The sequence below is a fragment of the Melospiza melodia genome, chromosome 6 (genome assembly GCF_035770615.1).
Source record: "Melospiza melodia melodia isolate bMelMel2 chromosome 6, bMelMel2.pri, whole genome shotgun sequence".
Lineage (NCBI taxonomy): Eukaryota > Metazoa > Chordata > Aves > Passeriformes > Passerellidae > Melospiza > Melospiza melodia.
This window is the reverse complement of record NC_086199.1, coordinates 14,908,055-14,925,121: the sequence shown is the minus strand read 5'-3', so window position 1 is coordinate 14,925,121 and position 17,067 is coordinate 14,908,055. Positions and strand designations below refer to the sequence as shown.

Genomic DNA, 17,067 nt, shown 5'->3' with positions numbered 1-17,067 from the left:
CAAGACTCCCTTTTCACGAGCCCTGATAACACTTGGCCTCCACAGGAATTCAAAGTTTACCTCGAGAAACAGAACACAAAAGTACACAAAGGCTTGCTCCTGTCTGGATTTTGCTGCAGGCTCTCAAAGTCTAAGTCTCCAAGAACACAAACTGCAAGGCCCTGTCAGCTGAATTTCTGGCTTTCCAAAACTTCCTACTCTCTCATTAGAAAAAGAAAAGAGACAGAAGTTTGTTTCTGGTTTTCACTTTGAGACAGAAGCAGTTACATTCCTCTTGTGGGCTAAAAATAAAGATGAGCACATCTTATCTCTCAAAATGAAAATAAAGGAATGCAGTAGAAGCATGAAAATTATTTTAAATAGTTTTCATTATTGAAACAGACTGCATTGAAAATTACCATCACCTCCAGTTGCGTGGTCCAGGCACTTTTGTACTTACTTAGCAGGTCACAAACTATTCTGTAGTACTATCACAGACTCTGGAAGCAAATTCAAGCCAATGGAAAGCAGGCTTCATTTTTCAAGTTACTACCTGTGCACCCTATAACTAACAATCCCTGAATTTACAGGGGCCTGCACATCATGAGCTGATCCAGTCTGGCACTCCTCACAAGTCAGAGCCACATTTGCACAGACTGGCCTTGTTTGCCAGCCCAAGTTCAGGCCTTTTTGATTTTGACACAAACACTTGCTCTATTGTTTCCCTAAGTATTATCTTCTGCAAAACCAGACTGATTTTTTCTTGCCCTTCTCCAGTTGGCATGGAGAGCAACTGAGGTACACTGTAGTTACAATAGATTTAAAAAAAAAATCCCTCCTTGTGCAATCCATTTAGAGCTTGCAGCAAGCTTGAAAGCACCCTTTGCTCTCATAGACAATGGGCCAAGTTCCATTTTGTGTAATACAGGACACAAAATGAGCAGCTCTGAGCAGCTGCCCTCCAGGGCAAGCAGAGTGACAGCTGCAATGGTGGGTAGAGCTCAAAAGTCCCCTTTGCATTTCCCTTATCCCTGTGAGGCTCTGGACAGGTCCCCACACCTGCCCAGCTGCCTGAGGTGGCAGTGAGCCATGTCCATTCTGCCAGCCTGCTCTCCAGCCAGGCCAGCAGGATCCCCCATGTGCTGGGGGTGGTAGTTTAGTTCCTCTGGGACTCTGCCCTTCACCCTTGGGACAGGCTATGCCCATGGTGCACTACAAAGCCACCACCCTGCAAGTGGAACACCACCAGCCTGTTTTTCACACTGCCACTTCAGTCCCTGCTGACTTTTGCAAATCCTGAGTGACTCCCCTCCAGTCAGCTGACTTGCTGTGGGACAAAAGAGGGACAGCTAAGGGACACTTGTTTCCCATGGAGGATGAAATGCTGCCCATTTATTAGAGCATGACCTTTAATAGCACCAGCCATACACAGGTTTGGATGAAACCAAAGGGTAGAATTATGACTGCAGACTTCTGTGTCCAGCAGAGCACCTCACTTGCTAAATCCCCATGTGTCAATTCTCAAATCTGCAGAGGCTAAACAGTTCATGCTTCAACCTCAAGTCAAGGATCTGAAGAAGACAACGTTATAGCAGTGTAAAAGGGCCACACATCAAAGTGACCCAATTCAGGCTAAGCTTATTGACTCCAGGGAATTCGATTATTTTACTGGCAGAAGCTCCAAAAGGTATAAATCACAATAACAAAGCAGAGATGTTATTAAGCTCAAAAATTTTAGGCTGATATACAGGGGGTTCAAAAGGAAGTCAAAACAACCTACCCTTGGCCAGCTAAAATAAAGGAATAAGCAGTTTGGGTTGGTCTGTGAGGTCAAGAAATAGATGCCATGGATCTGGACAGACTGTGCCAGTTGTCAGACAAAAGGCTTACAAAGAGTTGGCTGAACCCTCCCCTCACAAGAGGTTAAGCAGGAAAACTTTCCAATGATGAAAAATAAGGTATCACCAGCTCCTGTTAGGTTAGCTGCTTGGGGAGCAGCACAGTGTGAAATTCAACATCCACACTGACTAGGCTGAAGTGAGGAGACATGGCCAGCCCTGGGTACCCAAGGAAGGTGGGCAGAGGCTTAGGAAGCCCTCTCCCCTAAGCTCCCTTCACAGTCAGGGAAGGCAAATAAGCCTCCTCTGGAAGGCAAACTAGAGCACGTGGAAGAAGCTCCTACTTTAAATCCCTCTGCAGTGTCTCAAGGAAAGTACAGAAAACTCCTGTAGCCCTTCCTGGTGCTTTTGGTCTTACACTTAGGGTACCTTTGCAAACTATTGCAAGTATCTAGGTTTCACTTAACAGAGACAACATGGACTGAAATTAATCTGATGTGCTCAGAAGTATTTAATGTATTTCCTAACTATCAACTTCCCACATATCAAAACTTTTCTTACCATCTTCAATCATCATTTATGCTGAAACATATAACCATTTACCTCTGCATATTTTTAATTTCCTGGGCAAGGGAAAGCACGTAGGAAATGGCTGCCACATCAAAAATATTCCTATTGATGTAATTAAAAGAGATGCTTTTAAAATTTGGGAATGTTAAAGACACATGTTAAAGGCACTAAGAAAAAAAAATAACCTCCCACCATTTGCTCATACCAAAGAAGCAATATCACAGGCAAACCATTTAAGAAACACTGTCCAAGAGCCTGCCTTCTGATAGAGCTGGACAACTGCACAGGGTCTAAAAATGCCCTTCAAATACCAGAGTAATCTACAAACACCAGCAAGCCTCCTGTGCTCAGGCATTCAGCTGGCATCTGCAAGTCACTTTTAGTCTGGCTCTCATCATGTGAGGGGCCAGAGCAATCCCCTTACAACTCCTGTGTCTCTTCCATTCATTCATGCCTCCTGCCCACTGGAAGAGGTGGCAGGATTTCCTTAACAAGTGTTATACTTTCCAACACAATTCCCAAGGTGCCTGTCACCTTGGCATTAGATAATAAACTCCTCATTTACTTCAGTTGTGAAATCCAAGGCTTTCCAACTCCCTTCTTTGTTCCATACCTCCTGAAAGAGGGATTTCTTAGCTGGATTCTCTTACTCCATCCTTCTATGACATGTGGTATTTATAACCAATGCCAAAGAAAAGCTTTTTCTAGTGTCTCAGTTGGCTGGAAACATAAAGACATATTTTGTCCAACTAGTATGAGCCACTTCCTGATCTCATTTACACCAGCACATATCCAAGTCAGTTAGAGAAATCACACCATGTAAAATCAGTCTCACAGAGGTCACATCCTGGCTTTGAGTATTCAAATTACTTGTCTAAAAGAACAGCTTTATTAAAATAACTAATGACTGTCTCCGGCTTCAAAACCAAAGACAATTTTCGTGAAGAGGGAGTAAACGATAATTTTAAATGGCAATCTAGACAGACAACACCTGAATTTCCAGGAACCTTCTTGGATGTATATCCAGATGCCTTGTAATCAAGGGATCTACCTTTAAGAATAAATAATCAGTGTTGAGGCCCAAGTCTGCTGGTGGCTTCTGTGTGGCAGCTGCAGCTACAGAATTTCCAAACATACTCTAGATTTTGGAGGAACATTAGCTGTAGTTGTATATACATGGCTAGAAAAGTACCTGTACTACATGCTGACAAAAGATGCCAACTAAGGGGGGTTTTTTTCTCACTTTAGAGGCTTGGGGATTTTACTTCAAAAGAGAAAATGTATCTGTGGGGCAAGCAGGGAAATGGAATGTTGTTGTTCTTGCAGTGTGATCTGAAGTTAACTTTGTACAACGGCATTCAGGGAGGGAAAGCATCCATCACTGTCAGGCTCCAGTTCTGGATTGGTGTGTAGGTGTGGGAATTAATAGAAGGCAGCATTATAACAGAGGCAGAGAGCAGAACCAATGTGATGAAAATTATTTGCACCAGGTAATCCCAGCCTATGAAATTCTGGAAGCCACTATAAGCAAAAATTAGGTTTTAATTTCTAGGTTTGGTATAGATGTATCTATATATATTTTTTAAACATCCCTTTCTATTGATTTGATTAGTAAGAAATTTAATTCTTCTGCCCATCCACAGATGTCTGCTCCTCAGCCATACCACATGGTCTAATCCTGTCTTTATGTGAGTTTTAAAAGTGAAAAGTACAAGCAATTTCTGAAATCTCTACGCAAAGACAGGGCGAAAGGAAATCCCTGGTATTAAAAGATGAAGCAAAATGTCTTACACCAGCCTATCCAACAACTATTCAAGCTGGAAGATCAGTATTGGACAAGAATTAGTATCTGTGTGCATGAAAATCTTTCAGATAGCGGCCACTGAGCAAAGTGTTGGGCCAGAGCTGACTCCCACCTCTGTGTTTCCCAGTTCTGCAGGCAGGGAGGGCAGCTCTGGGTCTCAACTACCCCTACTTCCTCCAGCAAGGCTGTGTCCATGTAATATTCCCTGGCTCCTGGCATGAGTACTCTGCATCTGGTTATACATGAACCACTAATGTGCTGAAAGATGAGGAGCAATTCAAACTTTATACAGAGATGACCTAAAGCAAGATTCACTAGGTCACAGCAAGCAGCCTGCAGCAACACACTTTAAAGTACCATGTAAGAGCATCCCAATTAACATCACCCCAGGACAACAGCTCATCTTGGGACTGGACAATTGTTTCAAACAGTCCATTGACTGAAATCACAGGGACCCTCAGCTCTGCTTCCTTTTGCAGTCATACCAAGTAAGCCCCATCACTCAAGGAGCAAGTAGCAAACAACACCATAGATGGGAGGAATTTGAACCCCTCCCACTCTCTCTAAGTGTACCTGAGCTTCTTGCCTGATTCCTTCATATTCCACTCTCATTTTCTTCTGAGCATCCTCATCCACGCTGGGGTCTCCTATCCTGCTGAACAACGAAGCAGCTTCCTCCAGCAGCCTTTCCAGCAGCACTGACTGATTTAGGACATCATTCTGCAAAACCTGAGCGTGGCTCAGCTGCCACTGCTTCTCCTTTAAACCAAGCTGCAACTCAATGTCAGGCTCCAAGGTGACCCTCATGTTGTGAATCCATGTGTAAAACTCATTCTGGGCCTTCAGGTACTCGCTCCAGTGCAGCCAGACCCACTCAATGCGGCTGTTGGGGAGGGAAGAGAGAGGAGTTAGATGAAATGATGATGGGAGAGTGGAGACCAACAATTCCAAAAGGCTTTCAAAGCAGTGTACAAGGTTCTCAGCAGTTTTAACTTGCTCTGACTTCTCAGGGTTTAGATTCACTTCCCAGGTCCTCTTTTCTTTGGGGAGGAAATATTCTGTACAAGGTCCTGTCCAAAGTCATCACTGCAGACCATGGGGTGGGTGGGCCAGGTTGTGAAGGCAGAGCACCGAGGTCTCACTGATCCTTTCTCTGCACACAGTCACCAAAATGCTCATGGGACTGGAATTAGCAGAGAATTGCTATCTACAATCCAGGGAGCAGAGAGAGGCAGGAAGCACTTAATGAAAGCACTGGAGGAAACAGCTGCCTCAGCACACCCAAGATGTGTTTGTCCTACCTGTGACAATGAGTGATGTATATGGCTGTCTCTTCCCACAGGGCTTTAATGTCTTTCAGTTTAGAGAGCACCTCACGCTTCTTCTCCTCACTGATGCTGCGAAGAGCAGCATCCGCCTTCACAAGAATCAAATCCATTTTCAAGCTGCCTTCTGGTTCCAGGGCACGTATTTTCTGTGAGAAAAACAAATGATACTGAAAGCACGGAAAGAAAACAAGGATAATTAATGAAATGTTAACTTTGTTTTTACCCAGGAATCATGAACTCATAGAATCATTTAGGTTGGAAAAGACCCTCACAATCATTGAGTCCAGTTGTTAACACGACACTACCATGGGATGGAAACGTTTCTCTACAGCACAATTAACCCTTCCCACCTAACTCCCTGCTGCAGTTTCTCCTGAAAGGAAAATAACATTTATTCTTAAACATCCTAAAGGACTGAATTTAATTGAACACCACACAGCAGTTGAAAAACATTTAAGTTAGCTAAAAAAAAACAGACCGTCCTCTAGGAAATGCCTGTGGCTGTGTTTCCATTGCTGTTATAAGGTTACAGCACTGTGCTGCCACAGGCCAGCTGCTCTTCCCCACCTGCCAAAGCACAAAGAGGCAATCTCCACAGGCTACACTGCAACCTCTCCATCTCAAGCTATGCTATAAGAAATCATCAAGCATATTAAAAAGGCTTCCTAGTGCAAATAAAAGTTGGCTTAGAAAAGCAGCCAAGAGAAATTAACTAGTGGAATTTGCTGTCTGCTACCAAATTTTGCTTCAACCCTAACATGCTAAGTTATGAATTGGTGAAAATGTGTATCTTACACAAATAGGAATGCCAGGAACTGAAAGTGGAGTCATCTAATTTTAAGTACCCAGAGATGGAAAAATCAGCACAAGTTCGGTACAATTTAACACATTAATTATCCCCCAATTAAGATGTCAGCTTTCAACATTACTTTATCCAAACTTCTGATACTATCAAATAGCTTTTCTTGCTGCTCTTCCATAAACTCCTGGCAAACTCCAGACTTTCCAGTTTGAAGAAAAAGGCTTTTACAATAAAAACACCAAGATTCCCAAAATCAGCCATTATTTTGGTAAAAAATTAGGCCTTTGGGATTTGATCATGTCAGCTATTGCAAAGGTGAGACAAGTAAAAGACCTGTGGATCTCCAGTCCTACATTCTGGAAAAGCAAAGCCTGTTCTTTTGGCATGTAGGCAGCATACCTGCCTCTGATGTATCAACAGTTGTTTGCAGAAATTATTTACTAAGAACAGTGTGATTAATAGAATCGAGGGAAGCGGGGCACAGGGCAGGGCAAAGCAAGAAAATACAAGCCACAGCTATCATTCAACAGGTAAAGTATAAGAGTAAAGCTGTATTCCAAGCCTGTATTCTTCCAGCAATTAGAAGCAAACAACAGCTGGAGAGAAAGCAGTGGTGTACAGTCATTTTTCTTTTTCAAATCTGTTTTTTTACATGACTTGTCTCATTGGCTGACATTTTCATTAACAAATTAACAGAAAATAAACCACAGGAAGGAAGCATGAAAAAAACCTGGCAAGCCAGGTGCAAAAAAGAACTGAAAACCAAACAGTGGATTTGAAGACAGCCAATAGGTGAAGCAGTGAGCACATCATGAGGACATCTGAGCTGGAGACAGAAGCCAGGCCCAGAAAGGAGGCAGGATGAAGGAGCAGGAGAGGGTTAAGGTACACACAGAAAGAAAGAACTTGTCAATCTTTAGAATGATGAATCTCCAAAGTGTGAGTTGAAAGAATTTCTTAATATGACTTTTGGCATGTTACAGATCTCCTGTAAAGCCCACAGAAGTAAACAAGATTCAGCATTTCAGGCCATATCACATCACCACAAATCTCTAGACCCTATTACTTGTTATCTCTGCCATGAATGTCCCCTCTTTGCCAAACTACCACTCTTCTACTCGAGTTCCTGTATCTCTTGTGTGTTTCTTGAGACTGTACACATCATAGTTTCTCAGACAAAAGAAAAGGGTGAAAATAATTTAAGGTCAGAAAAATAAAACTATAGACCAAGATAAAATGCTTCAGATTTTTATGACTGGCATTCAAGTCTAGCCACCATCCATCACTCCATGAACAGTCTGTATTATGCCACAGGCAAGATCCATCCTCCAATAAACCACAGTTAAGGAAAAAGGCTGAAGACATCACTGTAAACTACCTCATCATCCATGTAAGCCTGCAACATTTTTTGTCAAACTTCAGAAGAGGCAGACCAAATATACGTAGACACACAAAAGGAGAGACTTTGGGATAAGTAACAATGGGAAATATCTTGCCATCTAAATTAAAGAACAGATTACTTGGAATTACAGGTAATAAAAGTATAAAAATAGTTTAAATGTTAGTCATAGAAAGATCACCACTCCCTCCAATGGTACAAATGGGACAAACAGGAGTGTTTCCTTCTCTGAGATTACAAGACCTAGATAACATCTAATGAAACTGAAGTTAATGAATGTGAAATCATTGTAAGAGAGCAGGCACAATCTGCAACAGGATCTTACTGAGAAGAGTTATAAAACAGATTAAGTAAAACCAGGAAAAAAAAAAAGAGAACTTTTACCTCTTCATTGAACAGATCATAAAGGGGATCTGTAAACCCTGTTATCATCAGGGTTATGGAAAAGGACAAAGGAATTACTCTAAACCAGCCCATTACCAGGACACTGCAATCTTTTTCTATCAGTGCCAGAGTCCTGGAGGGGGTGGAACACTAACATGATCTGATTCTTTTATACTATATGCTGGTTGTCTGCAAATTACTATGGTAATTGCAAGCAGCAACCAAATTGTTCCAGGCTCGAGGAGAGTGTAAACATTTGAACCTGCCAAACCTGCTGCTAGTGTTCCAAATCAATCTGAAAAGCTTGGAAGCCAGTGATAGCAAATTGCCATCTTCTTTTTTCTACATCTGTAAACAATTTGCAAATAGAAAATGTAAAAGAATACTGATGTGAACCCATCCACACAGGCCCAATGCTCCAACAAGCAGGGGCAGTGACAATGTCCTGATGGAAAACTCCTGAGTGAGAGCCAGCTATGAATCCCACTGCCTTCCCTTACCTCAGTCTCTCTCAGTCTGGCTTCCAGGGCAGATCGAGGTCCTTTGGTGTTGTCATTGATCCTCAGTCTCTCTTGGATGGCCTTCATCCAAGCTTCTGCATTCTCCACACTGCTGTCAAATTCATCCTGGAGCTGCTGAGTCATCGCATTTGAGGAAGCTGAAAGGACAGGAAACAGGGAGATAAGCAGGTTTTGGGTAAGACCTGAGCAGGAATGAAAGGCAATCCAAAGGAGAAAGGGAGAAAAGCCAATGATGTTGTGGCTTTCCTTTTTGAACAGTAATACCAAAAGCTGCAGCAGGATCACTGTTCAGCTGAGCACAGAGAACATATCCACACTGCAGCTTTCCCAAATGAAAATACACCAGGAAACAAAAAGAAGGTGGAGAACTGTGGGAGGATCCTTTACAGTAAACAGACTTAATTCAAAGCTTTTAAATGAGATTAATTTGGTGTTTGTGTGTATTCCAGATTAGCTACATCAAACACAAACACCTTCTGTTTTCCTTCCAGAGCCATGTCAGTGTAAAGCTCTTCCAGTGCCCTTCCAGGCTCATGTACTGAGCACCTGACACCAGAGTAATGAAATACTTTGGCACATGCTTAACTTAGAGGTGTATAAACTGCTGTTGTAGAGGTGTTAAAGATGCTGAGAACAGGATCAGATGCTTAGACTCTCAGTTAACTTCTTGTGCTGAGACCATGCAGAGGTTACCTGAATGCACATGCAGTGAGTCTGGGATACACAGGCAATGGGAAATGGCCAGCAACTTCCAAGACAAATGACAAACAAGCCTTCACAGGGGATTATCAACCCTGGTGGATGTCCTCTTTTGCCATCTCTTTTACTCTATACCAGGCTCCAAGCTTTTCATTTTGCTCTCTCTCTCTCCTGTTGCCCATTCCCAATCAGCAGGAATGTGTGATGCTTGGTTGCTCTGTTGATGTCTCTGTTTAGAGCACAAGCTCTCCACTGCCCAGACAGCTCCTTTGTGCCTGTACAATAGAGCAGAGCCATCCTAGGCTCACCCCTAGGACTGCTGGACTAAACCTCACTAATAAGGATGAGCCATAACAGAGCACCCTGTAGGTCAGCTCCACTGAAGTGAACAGAACAAGAGCCACTGCCATTCAATGGGTTTGGATCACATCCTACAATACTGCCAGCCAAGCAGCCAGTGTTTTGTGGAAAATAAAATATTCTTCCTCTTTGTTATTTATCTCTGAAAGATTTTTTCAGGACAAAGTTTGAGACTTAATTACTGAATCCAAGTTTTTTGTGCAGAATTCAGTTCCACAGAGCCCCTCAGCTTCCATGAAACAATTCATGTGGAAGAAGTGCTCAGTGTGAGAGGCAGAGCATGGCTCCTGGTGAAGCTGGGCCAACGGTGCTTTGCAACCACCACAGCTCTCAGCAGCTCAGTCTTTACAAGAGAGAGCCATCATCTGCTCACAAGCAGAAAGCTCCCCACCATCCTGCCAATGTTCCTCTCCACAAGGTAAAAGGATTCATGCAATATTAGAGGTCCTTCCTGCAGCTCGCAGTCAGTTTTCTTCCACGCTGGACCAGAGAAAACAAAATGTCAGCATTCACAACAGTCTGAACTGTTGCTTCCTGGCTCTCAGCAGGCTTTCTACTCAACAGGTCCCAGAGCAGAATAAAAGAACTGCAGAGCAGCTACTGCACCACCCATGGGGACAGCTGGAGCAGAGGATGGGGTCAGAGCTCCTGTGCAGGTCAGCGGAGTTGCATTTTCATGAAGGATGGAATTCCTCCATAAGGGAGACCTGTCAGACAGGTCAGAATCTAAGGCTGCAGCTCTCAGAACCTGAGAGTAGCTTTAGAAAGAGTCACCTTGCCTTGAAAAGTTTTTAAAAACAAAACAGGATGTACTGGATTTAGGGAGGGTGGTGTGGCATGGGCAGCTACTCCCTCTCTCCAATATAAAAACATGACGGGATATATAATTAAAGCTAAAATCATTGACTTACATCACAAAAGTGCTAAAGAGGAAGGCAGCTAATGGGAGTAATGTTATTTTCAGTGGATTGCTAGATAGCTGTGTCCTTCTCCAACTATGACTGGTTCAGAACTGACATTTCTGAACTACAATAATCGCGTTCTTGGAAAAGAGCACACATCTCATTGCAGCTGAAAAACCAATTCATTTTCACATCAACATTTCTCAGTCTATCTGGCAGTTGTAGAGGGACTGTCCCCTAAAACTCCCCTAGTTATTTACATACATACATTTCTAGGCAAACAGTTTCTGAATGATCAGGTATGAGCTGTGGTGGTTCCAAATTATGCTATTGTGAAACAAAAACTCACAGGGCATTTGCTGGATAGACCCTGGCAAGAAGTGGCAGTCATTTCCTAGGAGAGGTTTCTATTCCTGGCAACATCCATAACATATTTAAAACTGGCTTCAGTACTCCAGTCATGGAGTAGCCAATACAGAACATAATGTTATCCTAGTCCTATTTTTTACAAAAAGTTGAGGGCAATCTAACATGGTTAAGAAGCAGTGGAAAACCTGCTGTCATCCAACAGGAAGAAAACCCCACTCACACTCTGCCCTCATGCTGCTGCTCTCTGAGCACAAGGAATTTCTGTCAAAACCTCCCAGTAACACAGCCTCCCCCAACCCACACACAGTCAATCCACGTAAGCAGTCAACACAGGAAACCACAAAAAAAAAGTTATTTCAATATTAAGAGCACCAGCTTGCAAAGGAAGAGAAACACTTTGCTACTCCAACTACAGGCAATAAAATACCATTGACTGATTCTGACCAAGCAATTCCTGTATCTAGTACCACAAAGATGATTAAATTTAGCATGGACTCAATACCCAGGTGGATTTCATCGTGGTTACAATCTGCAATATCTGACATGGGTTTGGGCTGCCTTTTGAGACCTCCTGTCCTCCCTCTGTGCAGATGCTGGCTGAAGCAATCAGCTACAGTGCCTGACTTTCGCTCTGGAACCCTTCCCAAGCACTAACAGCATGGTTTATACCTGCAAAATAAAAGTATGATTTCTGACTTACTCTCTGCTTGGGAGGAGGAACAACTGCTGTCTATTTGAGATGTGGCAAGATCTGTAACACCTTTGCAAGTTCTTCTAAAGCTGGGACTAATGATTAGTAGATAAAAGTTAAGCATTCAAGAGCATTCACCCCATTTCTCTTGCATCATTGGAACTAAGAGATTGAGCAATACTTCTGGAGATGAAATTAAGCAATACTTCTGGACCCTGATCAGCACAAAAAGGACAAAGGAGACAAAGTGGCTCCTGGAACAGAGCTAAGCTGTGGAGCTGGGCAAAGCCACTATTCACACACCAATCTGTAACAGCAGCAGCCCATTAGGGACACCTGTACAGTGGTACCTGTATAGCCCCTGTCCCAGGCTCAGCCTCTGGAACCCACTGTGCCATGCAAAGTCTTCCCTTAATCACCAGTGAGATCCTCTGAGAAATTTGCACAAAATTGTTTTTCTCACAGTTATTTTCAAACATATCCAGCTGTTCAAAACCTTTTTCATTTAATGCCACTTGAATCAGTGTATTAATTCATACTGGGGAAAGCACATTTACACTGCAGAAATCACTTGGCATCTCTATACATATTACTAAATGAGGGCAATAACTGTGTGTGTAAGAAATTCTGGCACAGATAATGAGATGCTGAGCAAAACCAAGTTTTATTTGTCCAGATGCAGATATTTCAGGGTGTTAAACAGAACTGACCCAGGACAGCTCCTGCAGTATATCCACAGGTTACAAAAAGCACATTTTAGGAACAGGAAAATGTAAGGCAGATTACCTGCAGAAAACTGTAGTTGAACTTCTCCCACAAAAGTACTCTTCCTGCTTTCCCTGAATCACCCCTGTGACCCCCAGAACATGGCAGTGTCTGGGTAGGCACACACACATTTAGTGCCACAGAGGGACCATGGCTCAGCCCTTGCCCAGCTCTGCCAGACCCACTGCACACCCACAGCACACCCAGGGCTTGCTCTGCTTTGTCTGGGGCTGTTACATGCATGGGATAGCTGTACCTTTGGAGGAGGGAAAGGTGAACACCTGACACAGCCCACCCTTGTCTCAAGTCAGCATCACTCCTCTCCCCTCTCTCACCCAAGCACAAAATGTTTTAGCAAGGAGGGAAGTCAGAGTACTCCCACCACCTCTCCCCAAAATCCTGGAGAAGGAAGGGGCAGCTGGAAGGATGCTGGAGGGCACACATGCTGTACCCCCAGCTTGCCCACAGTCTGAACACCACAGCATGAATTAGAGATCCAAGGCAACAGCAAACTGGGTTTAGCTTGTAAAATCTGCTCCAATAGTGCTGGGCTGGACTGAAGAGATGCAGAGGCAGCTTTGTTTCAGCTGTAGTCTTGGAACCATCTTGCTGAAGGAGCAGATAAATGAATTAGCTGACTGCCCTGTCTCATAGCTCTGGGAGCCAGGGACATCTCTGGGTTTCCACTGACAGACACAGGCAGAGGTCACCCCTCATGTAACCCATGTGGCACTCGCTGGGCAATTTCTCTGAGCAGTTCTCCCTTAAGTACAGCCACTGCAGAAGCCATGCCAGTGCATCTGATAACTCTTCTGGGACATGGCAAGACTTACTTATTTAATATTTGTAATACACTGCTGAGAGCTTTTAAAGTTATTTTGCAAGTGTAGTGTCTTTTTCTTAGGATTGTCCTATTATTTTGCAATGTTTCTTAATGTACTATTTTCTCTCTGCCAGTCATACTGGGGGTTTTGCTTTTTGGTGTTTTTTTTTAAATTTAAATCTCTTAAAACATTTCTTACAACCACTCCCATTTTACACATTCTTTCAAGCCCTACATTTATAGAACACAGGCTTTAAAATTGTTTCAATATGTCTTGGATTCTTATATGCATGTACTACTTGACTGGTTTCCAGAATCCAGTTCTTACAAAAATAAAAGTACAAAAATGCTCCAGGAAAATTCAAACCACTCACCATTAGGGAGACTATTTTCCAATTATTGAAATACTTCAAACTTTTCATAACCCTTTTCATTTGGTTCTGGGATTGAATGTGGAAAAAGAAAAGATTTAAAAAAGCCCACTGAACTGTATCAAATTTTAGACAAATGTATGAATGTGGAAGCAATTTTGGTTCTGGGAATTGTATCTGGGATAATTTAGTAACTTTTCAGCTTCCCTAAACACTATAAAGGGAGCTCTGAGGAGGCACAGAGCTGGGAGCTCTGTCTGCTTCAGATTGGAGCACAGGTCAGGGGCTGGCACAGACCACAGAGCACTGACCCTGGCCTTTCCAAAGCTGAATATTCTTGGTCTACTCCAGGAGGAGCTACTGTGAATTTTGAATGCAGCCAGCCTTACCAGCTTCTGAAAACCTCCAGGACAGCAGCTGCACCCATGCAGAGCCCAGCTAACCTGCCTGAGTAGGTGCAGAAGCTCTCAAGGTTTCAAATAAAAGGTGCAGTTATTTCCAGCATAATCTTCGAGAGGCTCAAAACATAATCCCATCACTTTGGCCATCTTCCAACACAGCCCTCTCCTGTGTTGCTGACAGTGAATGTTTATGACAGTCAGCAATTGTTTGTCCTAATTAAGGAGCTAGATTGTGAATAAGGGTTTTTGGAATAAACACATCCATATCCTCATTGCAAGCATCCCCTTCACCCAAGGAATGCATCACTCTGAGCACATACAGCACCATCCATATCACAGCCTCTTCCTCTCCCTCACAAAACAATCCCCAGGAAACCTATGGCTACTGCAAGGCATTCTGCCACAACATGGTCACACCTGACAATATTCTCTTTGTTACCAAAAACTGAAAAGCAGAGACATCTTCTGTGCAGGCTAACTCTCAAAAAAATGCCTGATTTTTTTCCAGCCATTTGTTTAAAAACTGATTTCAGACTTTGGTGAGAGCCAGTACAAGTGGGATATCTTTTTGTTTCCTAAGATTGCTGGGAGAAAAATTTAATTCTCAGGTCTAAAAAGCCATTTCCTTAAAAAAAAGGGGATTGAAATTTAAAAATAGGTTTATACTTGAATGGAATCATGGCACACAAGTAAGGCAGAATTGAGTCCTGGGGCCATCTTCCCTTCTAGGGAATGATAATCAATAGATCTAATCACAGCACTTTTATTTTTTATTTCAGTCTTCAAGTCATTTGGAAGTAAAAACAGTGAGGACTCTTAATTACAAGTCTCTCTCCATTTCCATACACTCCACACACAACTTCTGCATTTCCAGGTCACTCTAGGAGACAGGTTGGTCTGCCGTGATTCCATTAGATAAGTTAAATGCAGGGTTTTAGTTCTGGTCTACAACATTTTTTTTACCATCAAGGAGACAGAGTATCTGCATTAGATAGCTGTCTGGTTTAGATTCTGCTTTTCTATTCCCACATTATTGAGGTATAAACAGTCTTTAGAGCATTTATTCAGTCAGCCCTCTTGGAAAGTAAGACTATCCTATCCCTTTTACAGATAACAACTTGGGTTCAAAGACACTTTGTTTCTTGCCTCTGAGCAATAAGGAAATACTTGAAAGGACAAGAACAAAGTTGAAGATTCTGTTAATCAATGCTGCAGAGGGAGATTTTCAGCCTCTTCTAATCTGTACCACTTCAAGTGTCTGCTGAGAAGCAGATATCTTTTTAGTGACTTTAAACTTAATGACAAGAGCCTTCATTTTCCCAGTTACCATTCACAGACACTTTAGTCTGGGAAATCAAATCACAGGTTTAACACCTCTGCTCTACAACTTCAGGAAAGATTCTTCAGGTCCAGGGAATCTGATGGGGAGATTACCCAAGAGATATCTGTGGGTTTACCAGCAATCTGCATCTTGAGCAGCTGGGGACAAGTTCTTGAGTAGATTTGGTTTCAACTTTTGTCAGCTCCCTAAGTTTTACCATCAGTCAGCTGACAAAAAAGCCCTGCAAGCCAACAGCATTAATTTCACAGTCTCTGGAGACTAGAATTTATGTATTCAATTATTTTCCACTTATCCTCCAGAGAACTGCATGATCCCTCAGTACTGGGCACCAGTCACAGCACTGATATACTGATAATAAACCCCCGTGGGATCTGCTCCTTGCCAGAGATCAGGGAACAATTCAGGAATGAGAAATCATTCCTCTTTTGCTGATCATATTGTTGTGTACAGACAACCTCATTTTCTCAGAGGTGTGGTTATCCCTATTGGCCAAATATACTTTGCAAATTAGTTTTGCTCTGCAGACTATTCCCAAGTAACTCTTCCTGGCAATCCTTCATACTCAGCTGTGCTGCTTAGCTTTGGTTTGGCATCAGAACCCTAATGAGAAATGGCCCATCTTCCCTGGCTGGCTGGGAACAGCTCTCCCTGTTTGAGTGCAGTTTGTCACATGGCAGCTCCCAAGGGCCAGTGCCACAATCAGGACTCCAGAGTGTTAAGCCACACAGGACCAGTAAGCTGTGACAGCACCCTGGCTGAGCAGAAGTGCCCTACAGTTAAAAGGATAATACCTCTGTCCCAAAGAGATTACAGAGGACAAGACAGAAGGGGTTGGCAATGAAAGAAGGCATCAGTGTGTACTCAGGGACATGGAGTGATGGAGGGAAGAAAGGGCTGTCACAGACTTCGGCTGCATTGCCACTGCTCTGTGCAAGCTGCAGTGCTTCCACCTCCCATGCCCTTCACCCTGGAAGCAGAGATACTCAGGAAGAGACTCTCAAGCCCAGCTGGAGCATGTGGCCTCAGCATGGGCTGGATCTCCCACCAGGAAAGGGGATTCACTGCCCTGACCCACAGGCTGTGGTGGGACAGCCTGGGTAGGAGCCCTGCAATTCCATAGCCAGTCATGCAAGAGAGGGGGCACTTCCAGGCAAGGAGCCATACCAGAGGTGGGATAATTCACCTTCTTCAGGAATTCTCTGTTCTGAAGTGGCCCACAGTTGTAATATGAATGCTCAGGGCTACAGGATGTCAATCTGTCTGCAAGTCTGTATTCTTTCCTGTTCCACATCACGGTTTCCACATTTGGATCTGGGGGGAGGGGGTTTAAACATGCAATTTTTTCCCCTTACAAGATCAGTGCTAAAATATTTTTTGACTATCATTTGACTACTCCACCTCTGAGTGTGTAACTTGGAGCAATAAGCACATGGCTTTTAAACTCATAAATCTTTAGAGTCAAGTATATACCGGAAATATTTCTTAGAAACTTGCAAGTATTTTGCAAGAATGCTCTAAGGGCACAGGTCTTTTGTCCCATTTAAAACAGCTGAAGGACTAACTCTCCAAAACAAGATTTCTTAGCTATATCTTTCAAAACATTATCAGTTCAGTTATGCTAGTGATATATTTATAGAGTGAAAGTGAGACTTATGGAATTGGAAAAAAAGTAGCAAGTAGGACAATACTAATTTTAGATACTAAAGCTGTTGATTAAAA

The 17,067-nt window shown here is 43.0% G+C and overlaps 1 protein-coding gene across 3 annotated transcripts in view; it reads right to left on the bottom strand.

The window, feature by feature from the left end:
* SYNE3 (spectrin repeat containing nuclear envelope family member 3) overlaps positions 1 to 17,067 on the bottom strand; it is a 65,415-nt gene that overhangs the window by 34,813 nt on the left and 13,535 nt on the right. For all 3 annotated transcript variants that reach the window (XM_063160026.1, XM_063160024.1, XM_063160025.1), the window contains exons 2-4: positions 8,605 to 8,762; positions 5,493 to 5,665; positions 4,765 to 5,074 (exon numbers count right to left, since the gene is read on the bottom strand). In XM_063160026.1, the coding sequence (XP_063016096.1) occupies positions 4,765 to 5,074; positions 5,493 to 5,665; positions 8,605 to 8,748 (627 nt within the window). In that variant the 5' untranslated portion in view covers positions 8,749 to 8,762. The remainder of the gene's footprint in view (positions 1 to 4,764; positions 5,075 to 5,492; positions 5,666 to 8,604; positions 8,763 to 17,067) is intronic.